Genomic DNA, 14,726 nt, shown 5'->3' with positions numbered 1-14,726 from the left:
AATAATTTTGGGAATTATTCAATTTTTCTCTTACTTCCCAAAGCTAAAAATCCATTTTGTTAAGCGAAGTTAATAGAAAATAGTTAATAGTATTAACTATTGTTCATAAAGTAGAATTTTTGCTTTGAAAAATAAGAGAAAAATTAAAAATTCAAAGGCTGCCGTATTAAAAGGCACACCACTTTCCCTGACTCCATGATTCTGATAAAGATGAAAACATCGAATGGTTAAAAATCTTTAGATACAGTACCCAAGGAGATGAAATTTCTGATTCAGACACCAGAAAAGAACTGACTAAAGCTCCGAATGTTAAAATATAATTAAAAATATCAAAATATTATGTAAAATACGATAAGTGGCAGCGGCTGCCACTTGGTCCTTCCGTGAGACTTTTAGTTAGGGTTCTACGAAGTGTTAAATGACAAGAAACGTTAAAATTTCAAAAGTGCAGAATTGCAGATCGAACTTTTGCTGGGTAGGGTAAGTGTGCCAAATTTCGGCATAGTTGCATGCAAGCGCCAAAGTCTCAAGTTTGAAATGTAATATTTTTAATAGAAATTGATTTTTTCATTCCTTCTACTTAAGAAGTCTTGCTTAGAACCTTGCAGACAGTTTATCGTCTTTATTTACTTTAAAATCATTCTTAATATATTTTAAAATGAATAAAAATGTAGACATGGCTTTGGTGCCCTATTTCGGCCACCTTCATTTTCATAGTTCCTTGCCCTTCGGGAATTCTTCCAATGCCTTTTTCACGTCATCCCGTTTGTCGAAGCTACATTTTTTGTTATTCTTTTGCATTGTATAATCTCTACAGCAGAGGCGTGCAAGAACCGTTGAAACCGAATTTACGTCAAATGAAATATGTACGTCAATGGTCAAAACGCTACTAATAACAAACTTATATTGAAGTTAATTCGGTTTCAACGGTTTTTGCACACCTCTGCTCTACAGTATGTAAAAACTAAAAATTCATGGAAATTCGAGGAACAAAAAAGGTGGCCGGAATTGCAAGCTGGCCGGAATATGGCACACTTACCCTATCTCTTGCATTTATCCGAGTCACCCTCATCAACTCAATATGTTGAGGCTGACTGATCTAACCGATCTCATCGATCTGACCTATCCATTAAGAAACCGTTATATCGACTTTAGCGCCATTAATCGAAGGTCACACAAAAAGCCATGATGTTGCGAAGAGTTGCAAAATTACCCGAGGCCTTTTATTTGCAGAGTTTATGATCAAATTATCCCAGTCAGAACTGGGACAATTACAAGAAATGAAATGCGAGAATCTCACCTAACAAGAATAAATAAACATAATTATGTTGTATACTCATAATAGCAATCAAAATACTCATTAGATCTCAGATCAGACTGTGAAAGAATGTTTTTTTGAATGGAATTTTTCGTGGGCAGATACTAATTTCGCTCACTGTAGCAACAATGTTGAAAAGTAAATTAGGAACGAAGTAATTTAATGCAGATTGGAGGAAAAAAGAGAAATCTTGAGTCAAATATCTTTTTTTATGTAAGCTTTTTATCAAATTAGCATTTCTATTGAGAGTGTTACATTTCTGTGTATATTTCACACATCAATATGTATGATAATAACTAAGATTAAAATGTAATTCTATTGAAAAAATTACGTGTTGCGTTTTTTTTGTAATTTCCTCCCACGCAGAGCTTTTCCCGCCTAAATTTGCGCGCCTTTTTTTGGGTGAGCTTTTTGTCCAGGCAATGGCATGCCAGTGGCAGTTGCAGCGAGCTTTCTGTTGACGTCGCTGTCACGGAAATGTCATGGAGAAATTTTACTGTGTGAATTTTCTTGTGGAAAAAATGTGATTTTTAGCCAGGAAATTGTGTGAAAAATGAGTGCAAAAATCAATGCAGAGATTGAGGAATGTGTCCGCAATAATATTTCATGGGGAAATCTGCCGGTACATCTCAAACAAGTGAGTTTTCTTCAAGCATTCCAAAACAGTCCCAATTTTCTGCCTACGCGATCGCTTTTCCTCATTTTATTTACCTTATGTTTTTGTGATAACACACACCAGTGAATGGGTTGAAATTGCCAACAGATAGTGGCATTTTTGTGGTGATAATTGTACTTGTTGGACTCTCAGAAAGTCTCCTCTGGAGTCATCCAAACCTCGTAACGTTTACGTAAACATTGCCCAATTCAAGGAAGTCTCTGGATGAGGGAGTGTTACTGAGCTTTTGTATGTCGTTAGGCTAGATAGGCAAGTAGATAAACTAGATAGAAAGTAACCGTCCTTGGGTCTGGTCTCCTGGGGTCTCTTAGGCTTTCAAAATCCAGTGATGAAAGCGTCTGTTGCAAGAGATTTTCGATGAAATTCCAGCATTAATTGAAGAGACTGCTGGAGCATTTCATTATCATTCGCACCTCTTGATTTGCATTAATTAGCAAATCTCTCTCTCTCTTGGCCAGATACTGAGAAACACGCCGAAGGACTATGATCGGTATGTCTTCAACTACAGCCTCAAGAATCAATTGAGATACCGCGGGAATTTGGGTAAATTAACCATTGAAAGTCTCTTGCAATTCCATGCTAAATCCCAACTAAATCCCTTGTAGTTCGTCGGGTTTTTCGCAATGAACAGCGATACTATGAGCTACTGGTGGAGAAGAGTGTCAGCTACCTCTGCCTCTTCCCCTATCACTTGGCTGATATCGTAACAAAGGGATTGAGAGTAACACCTTTCAACTACTACCTGGACGTCCTGAGTTTCCTCCTGAGAAATGACAAGAGTTACGATACTCTGCCCAATTTCACAGCTGTCGACTGTAAGACACAATCTTTTTTCCCACAAAATCCCATCAGCAATTCAAAGTGATCTTTTGTGTAGGTCTCCGGGTGCTGGGAATCGGCAGAAATGAGTATTTAGCTTTAATCAGTGAGATGAAAACCAACTCATCAAAGCTATTCCGGAAGCCAAATCCACTGCACTTCCTCCCTAAATTTCCCATTCGAATCAACATTGAGCCAGCCTGGAAGATTGAAGTGGGATATGTGCTGGAAACTGACATTCGGGTGAGTCTCTTATAATTACAGTGCCTTTTAACTTATTTTGAACCACTTTCAATATTTTATCAAGACTCATAAATAAGTATTTTGTTTCCTTCGCAACTTAATTTTCTCTGATTGTGCTTAACCCTTTAAAGACGAGAATGTCAAAAATCGAGGGTGAGGTAAAATTTTTTTTTTACATTTTTGAGCAAGATACAGCTTTAGAAGGCCGTAAAACGAATTTGATTTTTGGGTCACAGGTGACCCAATCGTCCTTAAAGGATTAAATCTTACCAAAGTATCATTAGAGAGACTTCTTTTTATATCTCAAGTACTCAAAATTGCCGCAAGAGGCCGTTTTAGCTTGGTTTTCAGGGTTTTCAGGAAAGAAGGTGGCAAAAAATTACACTTACATAAAATAAGGTGATCTGAAAATTAAAGTGCAAAAAAATGGGGTAAATTAAGCTAATTCAAAACCTGCTCCAAATGGAAATTTTTCTCTATTCTAAATGGAAACATAATTGTTTTCATGATAAATACAGTACTAAATTATTATATTTATTTATTTTCTATACCACAGTTTCATTATTTAGTTAATTTTGCTCCAAATAAAGCGAAAATCCATTCATATTCACAAATTTTAATTTGGTTTAATTTAAGTTAAGTTTAAGTTTAATTTGGTAAACTGGCATAAAATGCCATTGCAGATATTCTCAACAAACAAACAACTTTTCAATAGTTTTTCGTTCCAACAGCAGTTCTAGGACTCATAAATTCATATTCCTATAAATATTTTTCCAATTTCTTATAATTTTTATAAAAATTTTATGATAATTGACAAAAAAAATGCCAAAGTGAATTTTTAAAGATTTTCGTAGCAAAAACCCAATTTCCATTGAATTTTCTTTTTTTTAGGAATTTGACAAGGATTTTAGGACTCATATCAATATATTTTCCTGTAAAATTATCAAATTCTCATATAGGGTGGAGTAACCACTTATCGCCACTTTTAGAAAAATGTGAAATTAATTTGATTATAACTTTTGACCCCTTATTACAAGATATCTCAAATTTTGACACAAAGTTACTGAGATGTATTTACTCCAGATTCGTCAAAAAAGTAGTACTCCAATTTAATGCTAAATTACTTAAAAAACTGATTTTTATTAACAATGCAAAAATAGCCACTTCGTCGCCACTTTTTACCACTTTTCGCCAGTTTTGTAACCACTTCTCGCCACCCTCTTGAAAATGTCCAAACACGATTATTTTGGGCAATATTATACAAAGAATACATTCAGCATTTGTTTTTCCTCATGACCACCTTATTATTACTCACTTTAAATGAATTTTCTTCGGTTTTATTGGAGAAATCATATTATTAGACTGTTGCAGAAAATAAACAAATCAGATTTGACAACTGAGAATCTACCAAGTAAAATCAATTCAAAACATTACCACTTTCCGCCATGCCTCATTTTTACATAAAAGTAATATTAAATGAAATATTAATAAACTAAATACAAATTTTATGTATTCTACGAATGTAATTAAATATGCAACAGACAGATTATTTATCCAAAAACGTAAATTTTATTCGATGAAAAGTTGATGGCACTTGTTATATTTGGTAAGAAATATTGGATTCGATGCACTTGCTTAAAATACAGTAGACTCTCGCTTATCCGTGGACTTTTTTTCCGGGTGACATAAAAAAGTCCGTGAGACAGTTGAATTTTAAAAATTTTGTTGACATAATTGTCCCCGTTTTGGGGTTTTTTGTTAAAACAAATGTACTCTATCTACTGTAATTCCTTCTCACTGTAACTTTTTTGGACAGTACGCATGTTTAGAGACAGTGTCGATTCAGTCTGGTCAGGATTCACTCTACAAATTCTCAATGTAAACAAAAAAATCGTTGGATTTCAAACAATTTGATGTGTATCAATCTCAAAATCCGTGTGACATTTCGGTCCCGCTCTCACGGATAAGCGAGAGTCTACTGTATTACTCTAAAAAAATGCTCAAAATTTTAAATACAAAACGAACAATTATTATTTTTCGACTCTATACGTAGCAGCAATAAAAATACAATTAACTTTGCGGCTCATTTATTTCATAAATCGTGAAAAATAGTGATTTCAGTATAGGTGGCGAGAAGTGGTGATTCCACCCTAGTCCACCACGTCAACTTTTTCAGATATCTTAAGAAATTTGTAGAATTATTTTTATTTTTTAATAACGGCATATCATAAGTTGTTGGCGCCAAAGAACGTTTTCTAAAAACGAACTGAACTCAAGGAACATTTTCCTAAAAGAAACCGTATCCCTATTACGGGCTTCAGACTTACGACTTAGCCATATGGCTTAACTGGTTTTATTTCTTTTCAATCAATATTTTTTGGGAAAATTTAACTCAGGATTGGATTATTATGAACAATAATAACCTATTAGATTCTGAAAAATCAATAAAATTGGTTGCTATTTAGGATTTGGAGACCTTCAAGAACTGGGCTAAACCTCTAGTCTGAAGACCGCTTATCCCTGCATTTTTCTTGTATTCATATTTCCCTCAGATTTCCCTCAAATATCCTCGAATATTATTTAATTCCGTTAAAAGTATTGCTGCCTCTATTGCATCCTTTGGTCGTCTTTTGAGAAATATTCTCCTTAAAAAAGGAGCTGGGATTGCTGAAGTTCATAGAGTTGTAAAGATACCGTTACTAAAGAATTCTAACAAAAGGTTCTGAGTTATTCCTTTGTCCAAAGAATCGTTTTATATTCAAAATTTGATCTATTTGTTGATAAAAAGGTAGACTTGGCCAGCAAAATTTGATATAAATTGATTTATAGCATTAATGCAATTTTCTCTTTAATTTTTTAATGTGAAAAATATTTATGCTTTAGGTAAATTTAAACTTATTTTTGCAGGCCAAGTCCATTTCTTTATCAATAAATAGAAAAACCCCAAATATTAAGTGACTCAAAGACACAAATAACATATTGGACGCTCACAAGCGACAATTAATTTGAATCACATTAAAATTTTAATGTGCAAGTGTGATAACCCCGTAAGAGACATTTCTCTAGATACAATCCTTTTTTTATGAATTTAAAAGATGGTAAAAGATTTTTAAGGAAGATCTGGAAAACTTCAGGGAAAATGAAGAGATAAAGATATGGTTTGTTCCAGGAAAATTTTCTTTGAGTCCTTCTTTACAAATTATTCTTAAAAACAAGCAATATACGATTAACCGTTATTATATAAAAGGAGATTTGCATAAAAAATCATTATAATTCTTATACACATGTTTTATGCTTTAGTGTTTTTTTTTTACGTACTTTTGGGGTTGGTTCCGGAACAAAAGTTGTTACCTTTGCCAATACCTATTCAATGGTATAGGTCTCATTGTCCTTTAAATCGAAGTATGAGAAAGTGACTTCAAATTTCAGACAACTTGCCAGGGGTTAGTTTACAACAAAATTTAAATGATTTCTAAATTACTTTTAATTCCATGGTTCAAAATAAGTTTAAGTTTAAGGCACTGTTCTCTTAAATTAAGAGGTAGATGTTGAATTTGAAAAAAAACAAATGCGGTGTTGTAGTTTGTGAATGATGCCGAAAGGAGCCTCATTGATGACTTGATAGACTTCGGGTCACGCACGGTGGGTCAGGTGGACTACCATGTGGTGCATAGTTTGTACAGGAAGGGTCTGGTGTATTTGGATGTGCCAATAAGTGGCGAGGATAAAATCTGCATTCCGCCACTAAAGAATTTTGTGATGAACCGCGTCTGTGGGGATTATTTTGAGAATCTGCTGTACAAGGTTTTTGTCAGTACGGACGAACATATGACAATCTCTGAATTAGCCCAGATGCTTCAGGTCAATTTGGACACGGTGAAGCATGCTGTGTCTCTGCTCTGTCGTTTGGGTTTTGCCCGGAAGAAGAATGAAATTGAAGTGGCTAATTTGCATGGAAGTTGGGAGAATGTTGAGAGAATTGAAGAGGAGAGGCCACAGATAACTCCTCTGAATTATCATTCGTTGCTGATGAATGAGACGGATGATGGGTTGGTGGATGCCAAAGGGAAGGTATCGGAGAGTCCGACGGGGAAGGAAGAGGGATTGGATATGGAGGAGATGGTTAATTTGTCGGCAACTGAGTGCAATTCATCGGATGGAACTAGTGATTTTTCTATCATTAATAATTCTTCGTCGTCGTCCACGGAGTGTAAGACTCCGTCGTCGGCGAAGAAGAAAAATGAGGTGAATGCCGTGGAAGATGCTCAGGATAGTCGGAGTTTGATCAAGCCACTTGATCCGAATTTCAAGGGAGGAAAGCGAATAGGGTTTCTCTTTGATTCCACTCTAGCGGCCTTCCTGATGATGGGAAATCTCTCGCCAGGACTGAAGAATCATGCAGTGACGATGTTTGAGGTGGGAAAGCTCTGTGATGAGAGCATGGATACGTTTCTGGCGGAGTTGGAGAAGGTATCACTTTTGGATGCTGAGGGAGAGGGTGAGGTTGGTCGGTACTTTGCTCATGCTGTCATTCTAAGGTCCACAATCATTGCGTTGCGCAATAATTTGGCATGTGGCCTGGATCTGTTGAGGCTGGAATGCCTGGAGAGTCTGGATTACAAGACACGGGATCGTTTGCTGGAGAAAAAATACAAATTCATCTGTTCAGCAGCTCCGCTCACCAGTAGTTTCACCCATCTTCTCTCCATTCCCTTTTTTGGTCAATTCCACAAGAGCTGCGATACTTCCCATCTTTGGCTTCGTATGTTCTACTACCACATATCGGGTTTTGGTCCGCCAAGCCTCCTTCTGACCCGGGGCACTAAGCTCAAGAGCCTTCCGAGAATATTTTTGGGCTACGGAAAACTCCTGGTGACGATTGTTCACACAGATTCCTACATCCTCAACACGGATAACTTCATTGCACTCAATGAGCAACTGAAGAATGGTAGTGTCCTTGTGCAGGGTTATGGAATTCGTCAACCCGCCGAGATTCGCTATGAATCCTTCCCATTCCACAGAAATGACGTAAATCGCCAGAAATGGGCCAGGCACCGGGCTGTAGAGAAACTTTCCGAACATCTAAATCTGTCCAGCACCTGTGGCTACATCACATTCCTCAATACTGGCGTCCCTGATCTCGGTTGTGAGTCAAATTACGATGTCAATGTGCATCTCAAGAGGCCAGAAAGGCGAAAAGGACGTCGAAATTCTGGACCATCTGTCACTCCATCCATGGAGGATTCCACAATATCCAAGGATGCATCCTTCGGAGAGGGAATTCCTCTGACCCCAACGGCTCCACCCAATGAACTCCTAACGCCCATGGATGGCTCAGAGATCACCATTCACAAGTCCAAGAGCAATGAATTGGCAAAACTGAAGTCGCCGGATGAGGAGCATTTTGCAGTGACGCCCAAGAGTACATCCCCATCGAATGTCTTCCGCAGCGAGGATTGCAATGAGCTGCTGGAGACGGAACTGGCAGAACTGGCACAGTGTGAGGGAAGGTATGGAGGAGGGAAGGAGCTGGTGTCGCAGAATTCCATCGAGATTGCAATTGTGGATGGTCCAGAGGGAGAGGAAAGTGGAGGGAAAGCAGAAGATTCCGGAGAAGATTGGACGCTCCTCGATGTCAACTTTGGAGTTCCGCTGTTCGATGTGGACTGCAATACCAGGATTTGCGAGAGTCTGGTGAAGCACTTGGTGTCAGAAGACAAGTAAGAGTCTTTTCTTGCCTTTTCAGTTGATTCCATATGCTTTGATAAGGTCTACCCAAAAGAAATTTTAGGCCACGCCCCCTATACAAACCTTCACTGAGAGAAATCCGAAAAGTTAAAATAGCATTCCGGAAATGTTTATTTTACCCTGCATTATTGATCCGAAATCGGTGTAAATATTATGCTTTAGGGCAGGCCTGTGCAAAAATAAAGCCGAAGTGAATTTGGCGGTGCCAGTTGGGATTCTTCGAAATCCCGGTAAAATTCACGTAGAGAAAATGAGAGGTTTTTTTTAATGTGAAAATTGTTTAATTCCTTAGAGTAAAGTCATTTTCATCAGAAAATCCTTTAATAACTTAGTTGAATACAGTTATTTGAGTTAATTGTGAATAATTGTCGATATTACAACAAAAACATTGGAATGAAATTTTGAGCTGGAAGACTCATATTCTTTTTAGCTGTCCCAAAATTCAGAATAGGTTTGATAAACACCCTTTTGTACAACACTATTTTGGTTAATAAGGAATGCAAAAGTACATATTACAAGAAGGGACACGACCTGCTAATAAGGATAAAATAGAGAAGAAAATATTTTGTCGCATTTCAGAGATTTTTTGCAACAGCAGCGCCGCCAGACTTTTGTCAAGTGAGTTATTTGTGCCTCTATCTCTCTCTCAAGTTGAATTGCGCGCGAATTAGGAAGCTTGTCATTTGAAATGATATTTTCTTTAAATTTCTTCATATTTCCGCAAGATTCAAGTAAAAGGGTGTTTAGTGAACATCTATTCGTCTTCCGACAAAGATATCAAGAAGATACTCTTATTTGTTGTAAACTTTAGTAAATAGAGTTGAAACAACTCTTCATGCGAGTTGAATTAATTTGTTGTATATCGATGTAATTATTACTCTTTTTCGATGTAAAATTTCTTCTCGACTGAAGTATATGCTTAAGTGTTTTCGTTTTAAAAATATACTTCAGTCAAGAAGATTTTCGTATGACAAAGTTCATATGGAACATCAACTATAAATATATGCCTAATAGTGTTTCAAGACGACATGTGCGTGCATCACACTTGACGTCAAGAAAGTATTTAATAAAGAAAATGATAAAATTAAAAAAAAAAACGAAAAATTGCAAAACCTATTCATTTTGGGATTTAAAAGAGTTATTTTAACTCTAAAAAAGATTTTTTTAACACTTGAAACGAGTTATTTTAACTCTTAAAACGAGTTATTTACACTCCTTTGTCATGTAAATTTTAGAAAGAAAAGTTAAAACAACTCTTCCGAATTTTACACCTAAATAGGAGTAAAATCAACTCTAAAATATAGTTAATCAAAAGTCACAACGAAAAAGAGTTAATTCAACATCGATTCGAGTAAGTTTTACTCGATTATTTTTCTGAGTGATGGAAAGGTTCTGACCTAAACTACAACATCCTAAAATTTCATCGAAGTCACTTCATGAGCAGCGAAGATATGGCCCGGTCAAGTTATTTTCATTTACAGCTCAGGCAAGGGTAGAGCGATGACAAAATGTGATCCACTGTTCGAAAACTTTCGACCTCAAAAATTTAAAAAAAATAATTAAAATTTCATCGAAAAATGTAGTTTTTAAAATATTCGACATCGAATTTTCGAAGATAGATTTTCGATTAATCGGACTTTCGATTGAATCCGATCATGTTGATGCAGTCAGAAGTGTTTAGTTTTAGTACTTAACGAGAGTTTTCGAAAACACCAATATTTTTCAAATTTTGACAATTGGAACCGGAGATATGGCTATTTTAAAATTCTATTTTTGACCCCTTATAGCTCGGGTCAGGGGAGTCGGAGGTAGCTAACCGTTTTCTAATTTTTCTAAGGTCCGTCTATAACATATTAAAGTCTAAGGCCGATCCTTGCCATAGGGGCTGAGTTATTGAGAAAAAAAAAACAAAATTTGGGCGTGTTGCAAAATGACGGAAGGGGGTATATCTGATATCACCTGCCTCTAACGATGGACCATACGTAACTATAAAAGTCGATAAAAATTACAATTGAAGACAGAAAACTTCATTAAATCGATAATTGCCGCTAAAAACGGAAAGTCTATTCTTAAAAAACAATTTAAGTAACCCCATAAGATCAATTAATAGTCATTAGAGGTAGGAAATTTATCGTTAAATTGCTGAAGTCGGTTGAAGTAGCCATTAAAATGGATAAGACTTATAATACCGGTTTAGTTATTCTTTTGTTAAATTATTTTAAGCAATAAAACATCAAGAAGAGTAATAAAAATGTAAAATTGTCGTTAAATGTAAGAAATTCTTCGCTAAGTCTGTGAACCTGGTTAATGTAACCATTGTAGAAATTGATATTTAAGACAAATACTTCTTCGTCAAGTCCATTAAACGACCATAATCGCTTTTGAAGATGAAAAATTCTTCGTTAAGTTGATGAAACTTGTGAGATCGATAGAGAAGTACATTTAAAATGAAAAGTTTTTCGTTAAATTGATTTTATATTTGATGGAACTGGTAGAAAATTTCATTTAGGGCAGAAAAGTTTTCGTTAAGTCAGTAAAAATTATGTGCTCATTAAAAATTCTTGAAAATCATTGAATTTTTTTTTGTCAAATTGATTTCAGCACCCACATGAAATCAGTGGATAATTTTACTGAAGGATAAAATTCTTCGTTAAGTCAGTGAAAATATTCATTGGAAAATGAATGAAAATGAATTTTAGCACACGAACAAAAAAAATCAGTAGAAAATTTACACAGCAGAGAATCCTTCGTTAAGTATGTTAAAATTATTAGTTACGGTATTAATAGCCAAGATGGGAATTTCTTTTTAAATTGTTTTTTTCACTCGATGGAATCGGTAGAAATTTTATTTGCCACTGAAAATTCTTCGTTAAGTTCCGAAAGGGGCGTGGCTTAAATTCATTATGGATGTGGCCTATTTAAATGTTACCTGCGCAAAATATTGCAATAAAGCGAATGTATTTTTCTTTTTTCTTTTCAATTTTAGTCTGCAGGTCCTTCAGGAGTCCAATAGTGAGATGAACAGGAAATTTTTGCAATTTGTATCTCAGTGTCTGGTAAGTATTTTCCAATTTTTCTTCAATTTTTTGATTAAATTCCTCAATTTTCTGGCAGTATTTCGAGGATGAGAATATTGGAGTAGTGAAAATAGGACGTTTAATCCCTCAACCAAGGATAAATTTAGCCTTTGAGAATGGAAAAGTCGGATACTGGAATGGAAAGTGAAGGAAAGCGCCAAAAGAGTAGAGAAACGAAATGTGAAAATAAAGGAAAAGAATTTAATATATTTGAAGAAATATAAGTTATTTTTATTATTTATTTTAATAATTAATAATGAAGGGTTAGGAAAAACCTCGTATAACGCACTCATGGCTAGTTCGCTGAAGAAGCTGCAGAGAGGAAGGATGTAGTTTTTGTAAAAAGGCATTTTCATGGTCACTTGGTGAGGATGAAGTGGACAAGATGCAGGATATATCACATTTTCTTGCGAGATTCACTCAGATACAGCACCCAGTAGATGGTGGTGAAGAGGAGGAAGCTTATGGGGAAGAGTATCAGGGAGATCTGATCCAAGCGTCCACGCTGAGAACCGGCATAGAGCAAAGCGTATTCGGCTACGTTGCGAAATTTCCGCTTGTGATGGAGCATGTTGGGATTGGCATTGGGAAGGGAAGTGATGTCCTCTGTTGATGTAGGCATTTGGTCCCTTCCACGCTCATCTGGGGATATTCTGTTGGCGGCTGTCGCAAAGATCCTGTTCGCATGCTCAAGGCCGTTTTTTCTCTGAAAAAAAAAGTCCCCAGGGAAAAGATTTTAGATTTAGATTTTAGATTTAGATTTAATAAGAATAGAATATCTTACAATTTACAAATAAATGAAAGTCTGAGGTTTAAAATCAAAGAATACAAAATAGGAAAAAAAAGAAAACAGCTAAGCAGCTCTAGAAGAAACAAAGTCCAGAAGAAGTCTCTGCCTCTCATTCCTTGGGAGAGTATTCCAAATGGAAATACCCGCCATAAAAAAAGTTTCATGAAAGAGATGGCTCCTCGACAATGGCACGGTCAGGCACGAAGCCCTGACAGATGAGCCCACATCAAGAAGCTCAGCCAGGTAATTAGGAGTGGCAGGAGTGGCAGTCTGCAGTAAACGCATGATAAAAGTAGTGATTCTGGACCGGAGGTAAGTGAAAAGCGGACAACCAAGAACGACATTGGCATGAGCAGAGATATGGTCATACTTTCACAGATCGAAGACATACCTGACACAGGAGTTAACTCTTTCGTCTCCTTTGGGACACTTTGTACCCATGGAAACAACAATTTTTTAGACTATCTAGAATCGATAAAAATCCGATTCTTCTGGATAAGTACAAATTATAAGGATGTCCAAATCTAGGATATTTTTTGCAGGATCCCAATTAACTCCTGAGCTTAGATATTTCAGGTCAAAAATCGTGAATTTTGATTTTCTGCTTCCTTGCAGATATTGTGACTTTTTTGATATTTCTAGACCAGAATAAGGAAAAACCTCTCGGGGTATAGTATGATAACTATAACAATTACAGATTGCATAAATTCGAAAAATAACACTGTGCAACAAAATGAAAACTTTTTCCGTGTGATTTCAAATGTCCGGTATTTTCGGATTCCTTGGTGTCTCCTGAGTGATAACTCCGAAGAAAGTTATGGTCTATCACGTCTAGTTTTTGAGCTAAATTAAAATGAAAATCATTAAGAAATTGGTTAGAAATATTTTATGAAATTTGTTTTTCTCTCAAAAATGGTACATCCTGGGATGTTGGCGTCAAAGGATGCCTCAAGGATGTGTAGAGGAGGACTCAAGGAAAATTTTTCTGGAACAAACCATATCCCTATCTCCTCATTTTCCCTGAAGTATTTTAGATTTTCCTCGTAAATCCCTAAATATCCTTAAATCCATTAAAAGGATGCATAGGACGACTTGCATCGTTTACAAAAATATTCTCCTGAACATCATAGGATCATAAAACTTTCCATTATCCCCAGAAATTATGCATTTGAATTATTTTGATCATGTGGACAACTCAAGAAATCCAGTTCTCTCGCCATCACCACTAAAAATCTTTAAGATATAGGAAGAAATATTTTATTAAACATACCAAATAACAGTACATCGTAGGATGTTAGTATGGTGTTAACGTCAGAGGACATTCTGTAGAGGGGGACTCAAGGAAGATTTTCCTAGAAAAAAAACTACAGGGTGACTGAAAAAAAATGCAACAACTTTCAGAGAGCATAGCTTTCAAACCACTGGTGACAGCAGTTTCATATCTTGCATAGTCGTAGTTCATTTTATTGGCTAAAAGCCTACAAAAGCATTTTCGATAATATTTTGTAAAACTTGTTTAAACCGTAATGGAACTCAAACGTGACAATTTAATGTCGGTATATTTTGCAGGAAATGCGGAAGCAGTTATCGTTAGGGCTCTTCAAAACCGGAATGTAATTAAACTTTCCGTTTTTCGAAACATAACTTGGTACAGGGATACTAGTAGCATTTTAAAATGCTTTGGTGAAGGTCTAAAAAAATTGCTTCATCCCTAGTCATCGTTCTTAAAGTGAGGAAGCAAATTGAACAAAATCTGCGTCACATCTGCAAAAAAAAACGATCTCTGAGACGCATAGATCGCAAATAACAATTAAAATAAATATTGTCAAAGGACCTCTATATGAAGCCTTAAAAATCCTGAAAAGGAAAAGACATCGTCGATCCTCATAAAGAAGTTATGCTCGATCGACGACGGAATAAATTCCCTTGCACGTTCATGGTCAGTTTCAGAAATGTCATCTTTTCTGATAAGAAAAATTTTTATTGAGCAATTAATGTTCAAACAAAATAATTGTGTCTTTTTGAGGGAAAGATCATACGATAATTTAGACGTTC

The 14,726-nt window shown here is 35.9% G+C and overlaps 2 protein-coding genes across 3 annotated transcripts in view; one reads left to right on the top strand and one right to left on the bottom strand.

Annotated features, from left to right (window-relative positions):
- The first annotated feature begins 1,768 nt into the window (after nucleotides 1–1,768).
- LOC129800534 (protein FAM91A1) lies at nucleotides 1,769–12,105 on the top strand. Its single transcript, XM_055844998.1, has 7 exons — nucleotides 1,769–1,955; nucleotides 2,453–2,537; nucleotides 2,600–2,809; nucleotides 2,872–3,056; nucleotides 6,639–8,776; nucleotides 11,791–11,860; nucleotides 11,919–12,105. The coding sequence occupies exons 1-7, from the start codon at nucleotides 1,872–1,874 to the stop codon at nucleotides 12,027–12,029; spliced, it is 2,883 nt and encodes a 960-aa protein (XP_055700973.1). The 5' UTR covers nucleotides 1,769–1,871; the 3' UTR covers nucleotides 12,030–12,105.
- The window catches only part of LOC129800536 (glycine receptor subunit alpha-2-like), a 26,580-nt gene continuing 23,944 nt past the window's right edge, over nucleotides 12,091–14,726 (bottom strand). For both annotated transcript variants that reach the window (XM_055845000.1, XM_055845001.1), the window contains exon 9: nucleotides 12,091–12,587. In XM_055845000.1, coding sequence (XP_055700975.1) covers nucleotides 12,279–12,587 — 309 coding nt within the window. In that variant the 3' untranslated portion in view covers nucleotides 12,091–12,278. The remainder of the gene's footprint in view (nucleotides 12,588–14,726) is intronic.

This window comes from Phlebotomus papatasi, chromosome 2 (genome assembly GCF_024763615.1).
Source record: "Phlebotomus papatasi isolate M1 chromosome 2, Ppap_2.1, whole genome shotgun sequence".
Classification (NCBI taxonomy): Eukaryota; Metazoa; Arthropoda; class Insecta; order Diptera; family Psychodidae; genus Phlebotomus; species Phlebotomus papatasi.
The sequence above is the reverse complement of the archived record's forward strand: the minus strand, read 5'-3'. Positions and strand labels throughout refer to the sequence as shown.

What these genes read in the sequence shown, in the direction of transcription:
- LOC129800534 (XM_055844998.1), top strand. Translation starts at nt 1,872, where the DNA reads ATGAGTGCAAAAATCAATGCAGAGATTGAGGAATGTGTCCGCAATAAT. An exon ending in GAGATACCGCGGGAATTTGG is followed by an intron (nt 2,538 to 2,599) that starts GTAAATTAACCA and finishes AATCCCTTGTAG; the next exon opens with TTCGTCGGGTTTTTCGCAAT. An exon ending in TGCTGGAAACTGACATTCGG is followed by an intron (nt 3,057 to 6,638) that starts GTGAGTCTCTTA and finishes GCGGTGTTGTAG; the next exon opens with TTTGTGAATGATGCCGAAAG.